Source organism: Dermacentor variabilis, chromosome 7 (genome assembly GCF_050947875.1).
Source record: "Dermacentor variabilis isolate Ectoservices chromosome 7, ASM5094787v1, whole genome shotgun sequence".
NCBI lineage: Eukaryota > Metazoa > Arthropoda > Arachnida > Ixodida > Ixodidae > Dermacentor > Dermacentor variabilis.
Genome location: NC_134574.1, coordinates 113,592,419 through 113,609,043, shown reverse-complemented (window position 1 = coordinate 113,609,043; position 16,625 = coordinate 113,592,419). Strand labels below are relative to the sequence as shown.

General features: G+C 42.9%; 1 protein-coding gene across 1 annotated transcript in view; it reads left to right on the top strand.

Moving 5' to 3' along the window:
- The first annotated feature begins 177 nt into the window (after window positions 1-177).
- Window positions 178-16,625, top strand: part of LOC142587774 (retinoblastoma-like protein 1) — a 34,011-nt gene continuing 17,563 nt past the window's right edge. The window contains exons 1-7 of the mRNA XM_075699017.1: window positions 178-544; window positions 2,818-2,899; window positions 6,747-6,884; window positions 9,409-9,491; window positions 11,486-11,606; window positions 12,001-12,099; window positions 12,980-13,115. Coding sequence (XP_075555132.1) covers window positions 360-544; window positions 2,818-2,899; window positions 6,747-6,884; window positions 9,409-9,491; window positions 11,486-11,606; window positions 12,001-12,099; window positions 12,980-13,115 — 844 coding nt within the window. The 5' untranslated portion in view covers window positions 178-359. The remainder of the gene's footprint in view (window positions 545-2,817; window positions 2,900-6,746; window positions 6,885-9,408; window positions 9,492-11,485; window positions 11,607-12,000; window positions 12,100-12,979; window positions 13,116-16,625) is intronic.

Sequence of the window (16,625 nt, the reverse complement as noted above, 5' to 3'; positions counted from 1 at the left end):
TGCCAAAACAAGGGAAGGTTTTTTTTCCTTTTACACATTTGTTGTCAGCTCAAAACTAAAAACAGTCTCTGTATCAACTTTAAAGATTGCGTATGCAATTTTTGTGTAGTAATTTGTTGAAAATATGACCAGAGAGAGTGTTTTTTGGTTTTGACGTGCGCAATCTGGAGTCTCGGAGGCTCGCCGGAATCGTTAGTTTCCGCGCCTGAAAGACGTTGCGACGTGCATTGTCTGCCGAAGTGGGAAGCTTTAAAACCAGTTCAGCCCGTTCGCCACTGCGAGCAGTTTGCATAGACGTCCGGTTCGAAATACAGGCCGTGGTTTGAATTAAGATAGTTCAGTGGACCGACTGTAAAGCCATGGTGCTATTCCAGCAGCTGACGGAGGCGTCGCAGCTCCCGACGCCCGGCCGCAGCGACATGCACAACCGTGAGGCCGTCAACCGAAGCCCGATGTCGACGGCCACCCAGTGCGCAAGCAAGCTGCAAGCGCTCTTGGCCGGCCACAGAAACGCACCGAGCGAAGAGCTGAGGGCTCTGTTAAGGTGTGCGATGCTGTGCGTGCGTGCGACGTTTGTGAGTGACGCAGTTAGCTTGCGACAAGGGAGGCTTTCGTTTCGAGGGGGAGGGCGTGGCCCATTTAGGTGATGCGGCTTCTGCGCGACCCGTGCTGCTTACTACTTGGTGGTACCGATGCTTGTAATGAGCAAGACGTACTTGGTTATTGGTGTACACTTCCAAGGGTTTTCATGGGCACGAATGAGCATCAACCGGTGGCTTGCTGGGTGGAGAAGCGGCATTGTAGGCGTGGGTGGTTGGGAGCCGCGTTACCGTTGGCTAAAAAAACATTCAGTGATGTATCTTGCATGACATTATACTTCAAGGCGCTGTACGAAGTACTGGCACTACTGGCAGATGGACTAGGGCTGGTATGACTACTTTACGATAGCGTTATATGTATGAGGAAAAGAAAGCATCCCTGCAGTGCACCACTGGCATGCATTATGGATGGTCTGCACATGACATAGCAGATGCCATGATTCTGAGAACCTTTTGAGGCGTAGCAAAAAGACGAGACACAGAGAAACGACAGGACAAGGCACTTTCTTTGTGTCTCGTCTTTTCGCTGTGCCCCAAAAAGTCCTCCAAATGAACGTCGGACAACCACCCCGTTTGCCTACCTTGCTGCCATAATGCTGAATCATGGACAGCTGCCACTACGCTGCTAATGTCAACTGAAGGATTAACATGCAGCTTATTAGCAGTTTCCTGGTGTACTGCCTGCATACAGATGTTCATGCAAGGTACATCGTGCCTTCCACTTGTGTGCTGTATGTTGCAACGAGATCTTCCTCCTGGCATTGGACTCAACCTGTGTATTATGGGATATTGTGCATTGATATATATAGCACACTTGTGTAGAGCACGAAAGTGATGTGCTTCGGTGTGTGTAAGCTCCTTGTACTGCAGGCACCGCTCATTCGAGGCTACTTTGTGCATGCACTGCCAAATGAGCTGACCCTGCACGTTTGACGGTCGTAGTGATAGGTGATAGGGAAAATCGGGTGACCAGGCCCCGATTGTCTATTCTTGTGTGGATGCCCAGTTGTTGCTAGGTCTCCCTTTCTGTAGAGTAGACTAAGTCTTAAGGTTGAGCTTTGTGCAGCAATGAAATGCAAGACGTGCAAGTAGCAGAGGCCAGCCCACTTGGTAGCACATGTTCTACACCAGCATGGTAGATTACAGCAAAGAAGGATCAGCTTGCACCATTTGTGGGCTCTAAACTGAGGGCTGTGCATAAAAAAAACAGCCTGAATGTGGTGCTTAACCACCTGAGACCTCTTGTACAGTGCTCAGCATTCGAAATGCGATACTTGGCCTGCATGGCAGCTGGCATATTTTTTACGTTGCCATGGAGCAACCTGAAACACTAAACTGGTGCATTATGGTGTGCGATAAAAGCGAGGGTCCTTGTGATGCATTGCGAATGTGTTTGGCACCTCAGTGATCACCCAGTGCTTATCGGTTGCGCAAAATGCACCAGCCGCTATGAAGGTCGAGTATCACATTACTATCACTGAGCACTCCACGTTATCAGGAAATTAACTTTATCCAATTCAAAATGAAATTGGAAGCGAAAGCGAATAATATTCTACCCAGATTTGAAGCCAGATGGATGTGGAATCAAATTCCTGTGGTTTAATCATATTCTTAGTAACAGCACTCAAGAAAACTTGTACTAATGTGTGCTGTAGTCACTAATTCAGGATCGTCGACATACCAGCGGGCTGCACAGTGTTGCAGCTTCACCTTTATGTTTGGGTAGACAGTATCGGTTCTACTCTGAAGAACTTCAGGAGGAGGTCATTTTATTCACACACATGGGAATGCTGTTTTCAGCATGTAACCATGGCTTTTGAACAAAACATGGGGTTGTCACATTCGTAACATACCAATAGGTAATAACAACCAAACTTCAAATGCTGTTGTGCCCCTGAGGCTGTCTTTAGGTGTCAGGAAGTCAAAGTGGCTTAGTAACTAAGGTATTCTGCCACTATAAGGAATGCAGGACACAAATTCTTATGCTTGTTGCTAGAATTAGATGTAAAAATTTCTGCATGAAGAGGCACTGTTTGCTTTGTAAGGAGCGACGAGAATGTCAGCATTTAGATAGTACCACTCAAGTACAACTTGATTGTTGCATTTAGCTTTTGAGCCTAAAGTGTCACTTAAGAGTTTTTGTGGGCATTGTACACTTTCTTTGTACTTGTGTAGCCTTGGCATGGTGCTTACTGATGTTTTGTTCAACTTTATTCAGCACATTTAGTCACACGCTCGAAGCAAGCATCCCGAAGACTGTAAGCTCAATGAGCGGCACGTTCTGCGCTGCTTACGTGCAGGTAAATTGATGGCTTCAACGTTCTCTTGCATGCCAAGTTCTCTGCACGATCATCTGCAAGCAGAAATGGCATTATAATTTTACTGTGTTAGTGTAGAAAAAGTTGCTCATACAGTTTTATGGTCTGTAGCAGAGCATACACACATTCTTAAAGAAAGAATGAAGGTAAGCTATGTGTAAAAATGTGCGATGCATATTGTGTGTGCCCAGGGGCATACACGAATGATATCTCTTAGTGCATAAGGGTATCGTGTTGTCTGATTTATCCAGCAGCTGTGGTATCTCTCTGCATGGAGGGACAGTTGGACCACTACTCGGTCTTTATAGTTCATGTTTTTTTCTGTTTGTTTAGTTACCTCGAAAACATAATGAAAAGTGTACTTCACAGATGAACGTGCAGGGTCACACTTTCTTGTGACTGCACTCCCAGTGCACCTTCCACAGTGCATTGCATGCATTTTGCGAGAAGAAAAAGGGAAACTGAGGGAGTTCAACTTTTGTTCGTCGCAACTGCATGAAGCCAACAAAGAATGAACATTGGAAAAGCATCGGGAAAAGTAACTGGACTTTCTTAGTTGAAATGGGCAAATATAAAAAAAATAATAATCGGGGCCAATTCACTCTGTGAAGTTGTAATGCCAGTGAAGCTCTAGTTGTGCTTCCAAATCCGCCCCCAATTAATGGTGTGAACATGGTTGGACAGCAAAGCCAAACGATGCACGAAGCAAAACACGATTGATCGAGGCGCAGTCCAAAGGAGTGCACGGAACAAAACATGTTTGTTTGTAGGTAATTTGCTATTGAGGTTACTTCTTAGTTAATTAGCGTAATGACATTTGGGAGGGCTAGAGTTTTATCTTAGCAGACAAACATAGGGCTGTCTGTTTCCCTTCCATAGAAGCCCATTTGTTGACAGCAGAAGGGAATTCCACAACTTTTACAACTTCACTGTGAACTACCTAATTATGAAAAACAAATGGAACTCGGCATAATGATAGAGTCGTCTCAGCAGCCAATTGTCACATATTTTGGGGGGAATAGTTTTGATAAAGCAAGAGTGACAATAGGTGTGCATGCAGATTCTCGGTATCACCTCTGTTATTAAATGCGTAAGCATTTCTGTGCCTACCCAATGAGAAGGTTGCCCGTCACATAAGGCAATGAAGGCTCATACAGCTTTAAGCAATGGCTCATACCCTTGTAAGCAAGCAAAAAAAAAATCACGTACCTGTGAGTCTACTGATCTGGAAAATGGTGCCTATTGGTAACTGATCTACTGAAAATGCATATCCAAGTGATGAGACGTGTAAGCTTTTGCATAGAATGAAGTGATTTTGTGTCAAATTCAGGAGTTGAATTTCTGCGCACGCAGATTTGTTGATGGACAGGAAAGAGCCACGGAACCCTAGCCATAAGGAGCTTTGCTGTAAAATGTATGCAAAAGTGGGCAAAAAGACAACATGCTGCAATCGTTGTCCCGTACACTATTCTTGGGCATTTGTACTAGATGAAGCTCTGGATGTGTTAGCAGAACTCACTGTAGCATTGCTGGGAGCAATTCTGGCTAACACTCTTCTTTCTAGACAGGACTGAATGACTTTACCTAACTGTTGTTTGCTGATCCACCATAGTGGGTACGCACTATTTCTACAGGGAAACCGAATGAAACTTCACTCCAAAGCATGCAGTGCGACATATTTTTGTGCCTACATTATTCACATAGCTTCCACATGAAGGTTTATAGGTTTTCCTATGGTGTTTGTTAGGTTAAACATATCAGAGAAGCCATGCAACTTCTTTTACATGCATATTACAATCAAACCTGGCCATGGTGAAGTCAGATCCGACATGAAAATGCCTTTGTCAGATTCGGCATAAGTTTTAACCATGCACACCAATACCTGCAAACAAAAAAAAATGCGATTGGGTCTTTTTGAAAAAATAAAAATAAAGAATGTGCGCAATGCCTTCGATGGGCCAGTAAAGAGTCTCCTTTCTATTTTGAGGATCCGGCAGCGGCTTGCCATGTTGTTGGCCATGTAAGCAGCACTGAATTACACCAATTTGCATTGCTAAATTAGTGCTTTGCACCGTGAATAAACAACGATGTGATTGGTGAGATCACAAAGAATTGACCATATTCACTTGCTGGCTGTGAAATGAGCCAAGCCAAGCAATTGGTGAAAACGTGCATGTACATCCGGAACGTGCTGTTTTGAGTTTCTCTTGCCAAGTATTCTACATTCTTTTTGCTACCAGAATACATACTACTTTGAGCTGCCGGGTGAATTAATATTTGGTTTGCAGTTACTGATATTGTCTCGGAGCTCGAATTTTTGGTTTTGTTACAGCAGTAGAACACTTTTCAAAATCAAGCATGGCCAACCTTACTTTAAGTTCACTTTGGTGTATTTGGTAATTCATTATATCCATTTTATGAGTTCCGACTGTGCAGGCGAGCCCACATTTAGTGGCCCCATTTAGAACAAACTTTTTGCCATGAGGAGCTGCTTCTATACACCCAAAGTGCTTTTCAAGGAATCTGTGGGAGAGCCGTCCACTTCTAACGACCAGGCACCCTGCTCAGTTCTGTTGCAACGAATGGAATAAACCATGGTGTGACAGCATCTCAGCAAGCCAAGGGAGGGGAGAAGGGTGCTTGGTGCCTGCACAGCTATGCAAAAGGGCCAATCAGTACAGTGTCGTGTCCTAGTTTTCATTCTCGTTTGTATATTTACTTGTTTACTTTAGTATTGGGCGACTCATTGAGTAACCTTCCACTTAATCTATTAACACTTTAATCGCAACTATTTTTTGCTTTTATTGCGATTAATCGGTTGAGCTCTTATGACCAAAGTCAGACAAGTGCAGGCATTGACAGCAAGAAATTGAGAATGAGTTCCAACTGCGCATGTGCGTTGCACTTGCAGCATACTCTGTTGAAATATTTAGTCTTCTTTCATTCCTCTTTGTGTGCTCTAGCACACGTGTTTTCTTAGCCAGAAGAAGTGGAGGTATACAGAGACTTCTTACTTTCCTGCGTTGGATTGCGTTGGATTGCGTTGGAGTGCGTTGGATTGAGTTGGACATGCTTGAATGGCCATTTACGCAATGTATTGTTCAATTAATGGTAAAGGCAACTGTCGATTAAAAACTAAAAAGTACATTTTGGGGTATTACATGCCAAAACCATGATATAGTTATGAGGCATGGCATAGCGGGGAACTCCAGATTAACTTACACAATGCGCAGTACACTTGAATTTTTCCATGAAACGGTCAATTCAAATAGCGCAGTTTTGTCAAAGTGTATTTATCGTAACAAATCACTGGCTTCAATACTTTTTTTGCTTAGGTATGTAAATCTGTTAATTAATTGATTAAAAGGTACCGACTAATTGAGCTAAACTTTTAATTGGTGCCCAGCCTGAATCACTAACGTAGTCTTCTTTCTATGTGCATGCGCTGCTGCAATCATGACGTCGCGCACGCAGTCGCGTCTGTGTGTCCTCATTCAAGCATCTCGTACATACGAGGGGGCTTGACCTAAGACAAAGTCCACAGCTTGTCACACTCGAGAGCGCCGTTATTGGGTCAACATACCTCAATCACCAATTTTTGCCAGTGCGCCGCAACACGCATGAAATTTGGGAACACAGCATCTATTTCGTGCCTCACTGTGTTCTTTGTCGGTAGTTTGGAGGGAAAGCCCAGTTACAACGAAGTTCTGGTGCGTGGCGAAGGCGTTTCATGTAACGAAGGCGTTCATTACAATGGGGCTTGGCTGCACTAGATTTGCGACAACTGCGCCTTGTGCATGTGTACAGCGTCTGCACCCTTTCCTTCCAGAACTTGCTCGAGCAGCAAGGCAGAGCGGATGCCAACCTTGCTCGCAGACAGCTTCAGATGGGCGAGATGTTGTTCTACAAGGCTCTGGAGAGCATCGTCATTGAAATGAAGCAGCAAAAGCCACACACTGACCTCTCGGTTAGTGCGTCCCTGTTTGTTGGCCCCAAATAGCACTTTTGCTTTTTGGGTTGTGATGCCTGTTTGGGGAATCGTGTAGGATAATGATTGTGCATATTTTTTTTGCTCTTTCACTGCTACTGGTCCTTGTCACTGAAGTCATAGAGCCATTGACGGGAATGTGTATATGAAACAACTGCAACACATGTAAAATGGAAGAGACTACGGGAAGATTGTGTGAACGTACAAGAGCTGAATTAACATGTCTCATTATATATATATATTTTTTATTCTATATATGTTAAGTCGAATATTGCTACTGAAAGAAGTCCTCGATTCTTTGAATATTTTGTATGCTGTGGAAAGTGCCTTACGAAGGATTAAACTTGTTCATTGCAGTATTCTTCCTTTATCATTCATGAGCGTCTGCATTTGTCAATGATGTTTGGTTTTGTAGTCATGTGAGGCTTCATATTTGCCCTTTTATGGTTGTTTTGACCACTAGTGATGTTGATGTTACCAGCATCACTATATAACCGAAATATTTGGTTTTGCTTTTCCTGTCTTTCTCTTGTCGTATGACAAGTACACATATTTGTGAGTAATATTCTTTTTTTGCGCATTTAGTGTCTCATGCTTACATCTACTGTTTGTTTAGTTCCTTTCATGACATGACCACCATTCACGTAACCAATTCATCCTCCCTGCAGTAATGCCTTCAGGCCGTACCTAGGTACACACCTAGGTACTTCACAGTTCTTGCCTGCCTTTCCATGTTGGTAGTTATTCGAGATGGTGGACATGCATTCAGATACACTTTCACCAATTTTATGCGATGTGCACATATGCAGTCGATTTCCATTAATTCAGTCCTGGTGGTACTAACGAAATTGGTTAAATTATCTGGTGGGTCAGGTCAACAAAGATTCAGAGAAAACATCAAAACACACTGCTGATTCATTTGACAGTATTTGCCTTATTCTAACATACCTCTGAATCAAACATGTGCCCGCTTTGTATGTTTCCAGAGTGGAAAACTAACATAGTGGTAACATTAAATCTGTGAATCTAACAGCCACCCAATTTTTTAGCGAGAAGGATGGGCTAGGGTCAAATTTGGCATTGCATTGGCGGCTGATTGCCTAAAGTCAGCTTTGCCTCACAGTTATTAAAGTCGGATTTGCCACAATACAGTTGTTTGATGCATAAAAAGCACACGAAAGGCAGTTTTTCAGTCCACCCTTCTTGGGGAAGAAAAGGGGGGGGGGGTCATGTTATAATAGAGTAAATACCATAATCAGACATTGTGAGCTATTGTTATTTCTTGAAAATCTTCCTAGGGCAGGCTGAAAATAGGCGTTTTTGACAGGAGATTTCACGTGTGTTCAACGCATTCCCTGTCTAAGCTCCACCAAGACATGCTGCCCTTAAAGGGGTGTCACTATTGGGGTCACCATAGGAGTCAGGCGCCAGCATGCTGGCTGGTCAAGTTTGACTTACCATGCGAAGGCCAATTTTATTGTCAAAATAAAGTTTGGGGCCTTAGAAATTCATGGGTACTGGCCAGGAGCTTTGGTCGGGATTGAATTAACCAAAAAAATCAAATTAACCTGAATCAAATTGATAGAAGTCTACTGTGTAATGTGAGTGCCCTTTCAAACAAGCAAGTTTCACAGTTCTGGCCCATCTTGTCATGTTAATAGCTTTTCGAGGTGATAGGCATGCGTCTGGTTGCATTGTTGCCAAAAGCTGTATGCGATATACACTACAAATTATTCCAATGGGCATTACGAGCCCAAGTAATTCTGTTTAACTCTCATGTTGACTCTAAGCTTTAATATGACCTCAATTGTGGTCTTATTTGGCATGTTTGGTACAGGTATCTTACAACACGACCAAGCGTTAGAAAGGAAAGAAGCAGAAAAAGCAAAGCAAAACGTTTGCAATATACGAGCAGTGAAGCTTGTATAGGCCCAGATGTGCCATCATAAACGAGTAAAATACAGACATTAAGTTGTAAAGTAGAACACCACTTACGAATAGTAACAAAAGAGTGGAATTCTGTCACCGCCAGTGGTGGCACGAGCCTAAAACTGTACATACTAGCTGAAATCGTGCCGACATCACGCAGAAGACTTGAAAGCCAAAACAAAATAATGCCTTCTAGTTAGCCCCAATTTTCTTGCATTTCATTTATCTGTGATAGTGCATTGAGGGTGAACTTGGGCAGGCAACAAAAACGGGGCAAAGATAGCGAACAGAATGTACATGTAGACTCATACTTAGAAGGTATGGATTAAGTGCACTGAGAGCCCCATTTAATCAATAATCTATATGACTGATAGTTAGGGGTGACTGATAACTCCTTAACCATCATGACAAATTTTGAAAAAAAAAAAAGTTTCAAAGTGCAGAATTTTTTTTTGAGCTGCATATGTTGCAGCATTTTTTTTTTTCTAAAGAATATACCAGGAATGTGTATTGCATTTTTAGCAAGATAAAAATGAATAAAACTGACCTGTATGTTATCTCGCTTGCATTGAAGGTTTACCTGAGCAACAGTGCTTTCCAGAGGTCACTGTTTGCGTGCTGCCTAGAGATTGTAATGTTCTGCTACAACTCACAACGGTAATTATTTCCTTTTCTTGTATCTTTGCAGAATAGTAGTGACATGGTTGATGTGCTTGATGATGCTGTTATGATGGTTAGAATTTCAGCCTGAGGGAAGTGTTTGTGGATTGACAAATGGTATTAGGTATGGGCATACTTGGGCTTACATATTTTTGAGAAATTGTCCAATAGAGTAGAGGTTATTTTTTTTCCTGGCTCATAGATTTTTTTAAAAACATCACAAATTGTATAATCATCACTTCGTGACTGTTTAGCAAGTTGATAAATTCACTGACATTTCAGATAATAAGTTTAGTAGACATGTTCCAATTTCGAAACGGATGCGCATGTAGTCATAGCAGGAATCCTGAGACTGCCGCTACTTTTGAAGTATTCCTCCCCGAAATCTGTCACAGGATGTCATACCAGTCTTCCACATGGTTGAAAGGACTCTTTGCAAGGCTGGTTGGTTTATGTGAAGGGAAGGCATAACAGTGCAAAAGGAGATAGTATTCGTACCGAAAAACACATGCGCAAGGATGTGCTCTACTCTCAACTGAAAAGTAGTGGAACTGTTTGTTGGTGCCCTCTCTTTCACACTGTTTTTCTCTGCTGTGTATTAGGAGGGCCGTTCGAAAATACAGCGAGTGCAGTACAGGTTGCTGCAAGCCTGTAGATGGATATGTCGAAGCTTCGTTTTTAATATACTAGTATGAAACTATGCATTCTGACTACCACTTCTCAGAATGAACCGCCATGCTTAGAACTAACTACACAAAACTGGTTAACAGGGGGAAACAACAAAATTAAATTCGAAAACGAAACTTGTGAATGAGTCAGCAACTACAAGCAACTCGCAGCTACTACAAGCTGAATGTAACATGCACTGCAAAGTCATAGCAATGTGTGACTTCCGCAGCAGCGGTGGACGATGGCTCTTGACATTGCGGTATGTAGGGGACAGCCTAGCTTGTCTGTCTTTTCATTGATATATTCAATTACCTCACCTGAAATTTGCTTCTATTTAGCCATGAAAAACTACAGTAATGTCGTATAAATGCAGCAGCAAGTAGAGTAGAAAAGTTGTGGTCAAGAGGCACATGCAACTGTTGCTTGTACCAACCATATTGAAAAGATATTGCGACAAACAGAAGGGAATTGTATATGGTAAACAGCATACTAAATTGCAAACATAGACTTGTCTAACATGCAGCAGAAACCACAAGACTGTAGGAGTAGGAAAGAACAAGACAGCAGAGGTTCTAACTCCTCCTACACCTCGATTGTATGCTCTGTGCTAACATGAAGGGAAGCGCTTGGTCTGTGTTCAAACTTCAATTTCTGTCAACACGTATGCCAGAAAGTGACTCATTGCTATTTGCTATAGAGCTGTTACATTGAAGAATCCCCCTCGTGAAACTTATTTGCGGCAGAAACTAGGAAAATTGCTGGCTTTGAACGCCAATCTTGTATCCCCTGTCACATTCATGTGTATGTCTCTAGGGAAGACTGTTCTCCTGAATGGTTTTCTCTCATATTGGAATGTCTGAGCAGCGGTGTCTTGCACTGTTGCTTGTGTGTGTGTGTGTGTAATCTTTAAACTTCCTCATGAATCAAGTCATTTTTGCTCTGCGCATTGCGCGCATCATAAACGTAATCTCGTACTGAGTGCCATTGGAGATGTTACCGCCCCTTGCAGGAAATGTATGTATGCAATGGTGTACAAGGATTGCTTTCTCCTTCTTGCTGTTAATTGTGGCTTCTGTTTTGCCAGTTTGTTATTTGCTAAGCTATTTATCCGTGTTCAAATTCACAGTGCGCTTCAGTGCTTGCAGCAAAAAGCATATACTGGTCGTAAAGGTTTGGTACAGTAAATACTGTGCGCCAAATCTGTGACCTTGGCATCGAAGGGGTCTGATGTGGCGCCTTTTTTTTAAAAACCACTTTTCTGCAAGCGCAGTGTCTATGCTGCCCACTGCTGTTGCAGTGTGTGAGTTTGTCTGGATTTGCAGAGAATTTCCCTGGATCTTGGAGGTGTTCTGTCTGAAGCCTTACAATTTCTACAAGATCACTGAGCCTTTGATCCGTGCTGAGAAAGGCTTGTGGCGAGAAGTCATCAAGCACCTCAATCAAGTGAGGATAATCTTTGATGGCACATATTCTATTGGTTATGATAGCAGGATAGCAGTTGGTGTTTGCACTGGCTAGTGAGGCTTCTTGTCTGAAGTCTCTTGTGTATCATTGTGCTTCTGAGATGTGTAATCACGTAAAATGTTACTTGCGACAGCAAATTATACTTAGTGTTTGTATTTATGTCGCTTTGTCAGAAGCCTCTTGTATGTCATATGTCTGATCACACACACAAAAGAAGGGTAGAACAACCAGTAAATAGACCCCAGTACTTCTGAAGGGTGTGAGGACTTGCTTATACGGCTTTGCTCTTTTTGATGTATCAGTCGCTCAGTTTGGCATACATCTTCGAATAATTTTTTTTCTCCTGGATGCTGACAGCAAGTTTTCTGTGCAGATTGAGGAGCAGATCCTGGAGTCTCTCGCTTGGAAAGATGACTCTCCCCTGTGGGATGTGATGAGCCGCTCCCATCAGATTGTGCCCCAGTGCAAGGAGGTGCGTCTGTTTTGTGCTTGCCTTCTTGACACCATTTCACTGCGATCTAAGAGTAACTTTGGTTTTGCCTCATTAAAGAGCACCCATCGTTAACTTCTAGTTAAAGGTCACGCTATTGTTGATAGATTGCAGTGACTACTGTCCCTCGCTTAGTTAGGACCACATTTGTGTCATTTTGTCATGAGTGTATAGATCAGATTTATTTTGCCACATTGAAAAGCAGCTGTCCTGAATGGGCATCTTACTGTTGCCATTACTGTTGTCATATTGTGTTACTCTTGCCTTGCAACAGAGAGATCTGCATTGAGCTGGGTTACCTAATTTTTTGTTATAAGCAAATAATAAATTTGGTTTTGCCATAGTGGAAAATTGGGTTTCCTGTTATAGAAAAAAAATTATATTGATCTTGTCACACAGAAAAAGGTCTTGTTTTGAGCTCTGTTATTTCATCTTCTGTGAGCTGGCACAGAGTTCAGTTTCACAGTGTTGCATTCTCTCTTTCCTGAAGTGGTTACTTATCACACTACTAAAGTTGCATTGCTTGTTTAGATGATGTCGAGTAATCGATCACGGAATCGCACTTTAAGCCAACCTTTCGTCAAGGAGATGCTTTTCTTTGTCAGGGCGGCAACTGCTTTTCTTGGCAGCATTTCTTAGCCATGCCCTCGCCCATTCTCCTCCTCCCCACCCATTGAGGGTGGGGGAGAGTGAGTTGCGCGTGTATAAATCTGCTACCATGGAACCCAGCTGCTGCCCTGACCAAGACAAGTCCCCCTGTTGAAGCGTTGGCTTAAAACAACACTCTGTGTTCAACTAATCCACATCATTTCAAGTTTGAACCTTCCTTTGAACTTCTGTCTTGTTTGGATTGCTTGGTTAGGTGTTTCCTCAGTGGCGAATTGAAGTGTTTCAAGAATCTGACAAGAATGGCCACAATGGAACTCTCTCTCCTGGGGCACACCTTTCGCCAAGCAGTTCAGGAAGTGACCAGAGGCACTTCAGTTCGAACGAAACTGGTAAGTCTCCACAAACATATTTGAAAATCACATGATTTATGAGCACAGAAAAATATACAGTAAAACCACGTTAAACTGTACCTGCTTAACCACTAGTTTCGTTTTAAAGGTAGTAAAGTCAAATCCCCGACTCAGCGGCCATCGAACATAATGTGTTTTGTATCCGCATAAACCGTACCAGCTTATTGCGTATGTATCTGTTAACACGTAGTGTTTCCACTTTTCGTCGTGCAAACACGGCGGTGCGTCGTCTCTATCGGGCAGTCCGGCAGAACAACAAGCCTCGGAGATCAGCACAATGGCCTCCAAGCGCCCTGTGCACTTGCACGTGAAGCCACATCAACATCAAGATCATTTGGGCGCCGTGCCAGAGAGCATTGTCAGTAGCTGCGTTTACATGAATGCGACAGTGGTGCATCGCATCGCATTTCTAGTGCATCGCATTCATGTAAACAGCAGTAATGCGCTAGGAAGGTGCGTCGCATTAATGCGTTGGGCAAGGGTAGATTTACGGGCGCGAGTCGACTCATCCGTGTGGCGGGGCGTTCTCGCGAGAGTTAATGTGCTACATGTAAATGGCGTCGCATTGCCTTTCTTAAATGCGCTTGGAAATGTGATGCGCTACTGTCACATCCATGTAAACGCAGCTAGTGGGTTCTTTATTCTATGGCATTGTGGTGTTGTAGCGTCGGTCAAGCGAGAACTTGCGTCATGCCTAAACTCGTATAAAAAAGACGCCAGGTGCTTAGCATAGAAGAAAAATTAGACATCATTCGTGCTGTCGAACGTGATGCGAAAAGTCGGCGCTGGCATGCGACATGGTTTTACTGTTGACTACGGTGTGTGGCATTTGGAATGCGAAGAAGCTGCTTGGCAGCGCTGCTGTGACCGTGAAGAGATGTCGGCTACGAGGTTCGACTTTTCACCATCGTTGCCTCTGTTGTTGCCGAAGTGTCACCTAGCGAATGGGATAAGAACGAAACGGAAAGCGACAGCACGGACGATTCAGGCCCGACAGTGGCAGAAGCTGCACATTACGTCAGCCTCATGAATGCAGTCGTCGTGACGAGAACAGCACCACGCAATTAAAAAGTGTCCCGTGACTTCTGCAATGCTACCGCGCCTGTGCACAAAGAATATGCAACGCCAACGAGGAATCTGCCATGCGAGTGTTTGCTGAGAAAAGGGGGCTGGCTGAAAAGCTGGCTCACAGCTTCAGCAAGTTTGAGGCCGCTGTCGTCGCTGCTAGGCCGTGGCGGCATCAAACGGAAATAACACGTTCGTCGCGCGAAGTAAATAAATGCTGAATGTTTTTTCCCCTTTCATCACACTCTCTCCGAGTTCCATTTTTGACAGGTAAGTGGGCGATCTTATACTATTTCGGTTAAGCAGTACTACCATTTAGTACGTACTTTTTCCGAGCTCCGGTCAACTATGGTTTAATGAGGTTTCACTGTATATACATAGCACAAAAGAAAAGGGTAGACACATGACAAGTGCTACTGTCAACTGTGTTTTGTGTCAACAAAGGTGCTTGTCCTGTGTCTACCCTTTTCTTTCGTGCCGTGTCGTTTTTTTTTGTGCTCTTAAATTATGTCACATATGCACCAACTAGGCCCTCTGAAAGTACTTTTGAGTCGTGTTTGAAAACGTCATTGGCCGCTTGTCAAGGATGGTTTAAAATGAAACATCCGAATCTGCTTTTCAAAAATATAGAGGGTTGTTTTCTCTGTCCCTCATGTCTCTGTCAGTTTTACGTAGCCTATAGCCATGGGTCCTTATAACATTGAAGCGTGATCGCAGTGCTTGTTAATGCTGCGGGTAAACCCTCTGTTGCCATCAAATTAGGAATAAAACGTAAGGAAACCATTAACATGACATACTCAGTGAACTTTCCACGTGAAGAAAGCATGGTGCAGTTGCAGCCTGCCAGGACGTATGAGAGAAATTGCTGAAGGCATGCCACTATTTGAATAGGCCGCCATAATATCTGCAGATATCTTCAGGGCTGAATAAGTTTCATGAACGAGAAAGTTGGCCTCCACCTCAGTGTTGCGCTAACCCTTTGGGTGCCATGTGTTACTCAAAAGTGCAACAAATTAAATTTTTAGCTAAGCAACTCATTTGCAGGTATTAAATTCAAGTGATACTTATTCATGATACATTGCTGAACATGCTACAAAATTTTTAATCTTAAAAATCAAACAAAGGTTAAGACTTATGTTATTTAATGACTTCATTAAGATAATTAGTGTTCCTCTGGAAACATGGCATCTTTGCAGCTGTCATTGCCCCTTGGAAATGCCTCACAATCATCATTGAAGCCTTCTGAATGATAGTTCATAAGAAGCTCTTGAATTTCTGCATCATTTATAAAATGTGCGGGAATACAAGAGATGGGAGCAACATTGACACTTGATAAGCTTTGTCGTGCCAACTGTCGCATAAAACAAAACTTAGCATCAAATAGCAGTGTTACCAACTCCTGAGTAGATGGTGCCACAGGTCTACATATGTTTCATGCTCTCGAGTTTTCTCAGGCTTGGCCGGTAGCGTGCGCCAGCACCCAGACAAGACTATTTATTTATTTATTTATTTATTTACTTATTTATTTATTTATTGACGGAATTGGACAAGAAATATAAAAACACACACATACAAAGCGAATCCTAATGATGCGAAAGTAACCACACTGTGTACAAAATTATTGCAAAATTAGACTTCAAGACAACGAAACAAACTTGGACGAGGACAGTGTCATATGGGTAAGATGCTTAGTTATGCATTTGCTATACTATGCTAGAGCATTCAGGAACTAATGGCCGAGTTGTATCAGGCAATGAATTACAGTGATCGATTGTGCATGGTATAAAACTGTATTTAGGTGTGTCTGTACCTGCGTAGAAAGGTGTGATGTTTAGGGCATGGTGGCTTGGAGTAAAAGAATGGTTGGCAAAGTTATTGGGGAGATACCATAATGAATTTGTAAAGCAATAGAAAAACTTTAGTGACTCATCCTTCCACCACACTGAAAATGGTTGTAGGTCAGATGTGCGAATGCGGCTATATTGCAGGCTAGTTGAGGAGAGCACTTAAAAACGATTAAGTGACAAAGGTAGCCCACACTGGTTCTTGACAAAGAAAGCTTTGCAGTTAAGAAAAACATTTCATGTGGTTCAGGGATTGAAACTTGTGCCGGTTCCTTTCCGGAGCACTCGCTCTGGCATGTGAGCTAATTAGGAGGCCAACAGGCGATAGGAGGTGTTCTGTGGAGAAAATGTTAATGAAAGAGGAAGTCGGGCGCACACTCAAAAGTGGCACAGAGCTTACAAGGCGGGCCTGCAAAAATCTTCACAGGTGAAAAGAAATAAAAAAAAGGGAAATTGTTGGGTTTTAGAGATTCAACTTGGCACTGGCTCCGTTTGCAGCTTGGTGCCATTGTCATGGGGATTCGAGTTTTTCTTATATTGGTACTGATTCAGTTGCAGGTTCAGATGTGTGCTTCGTCGA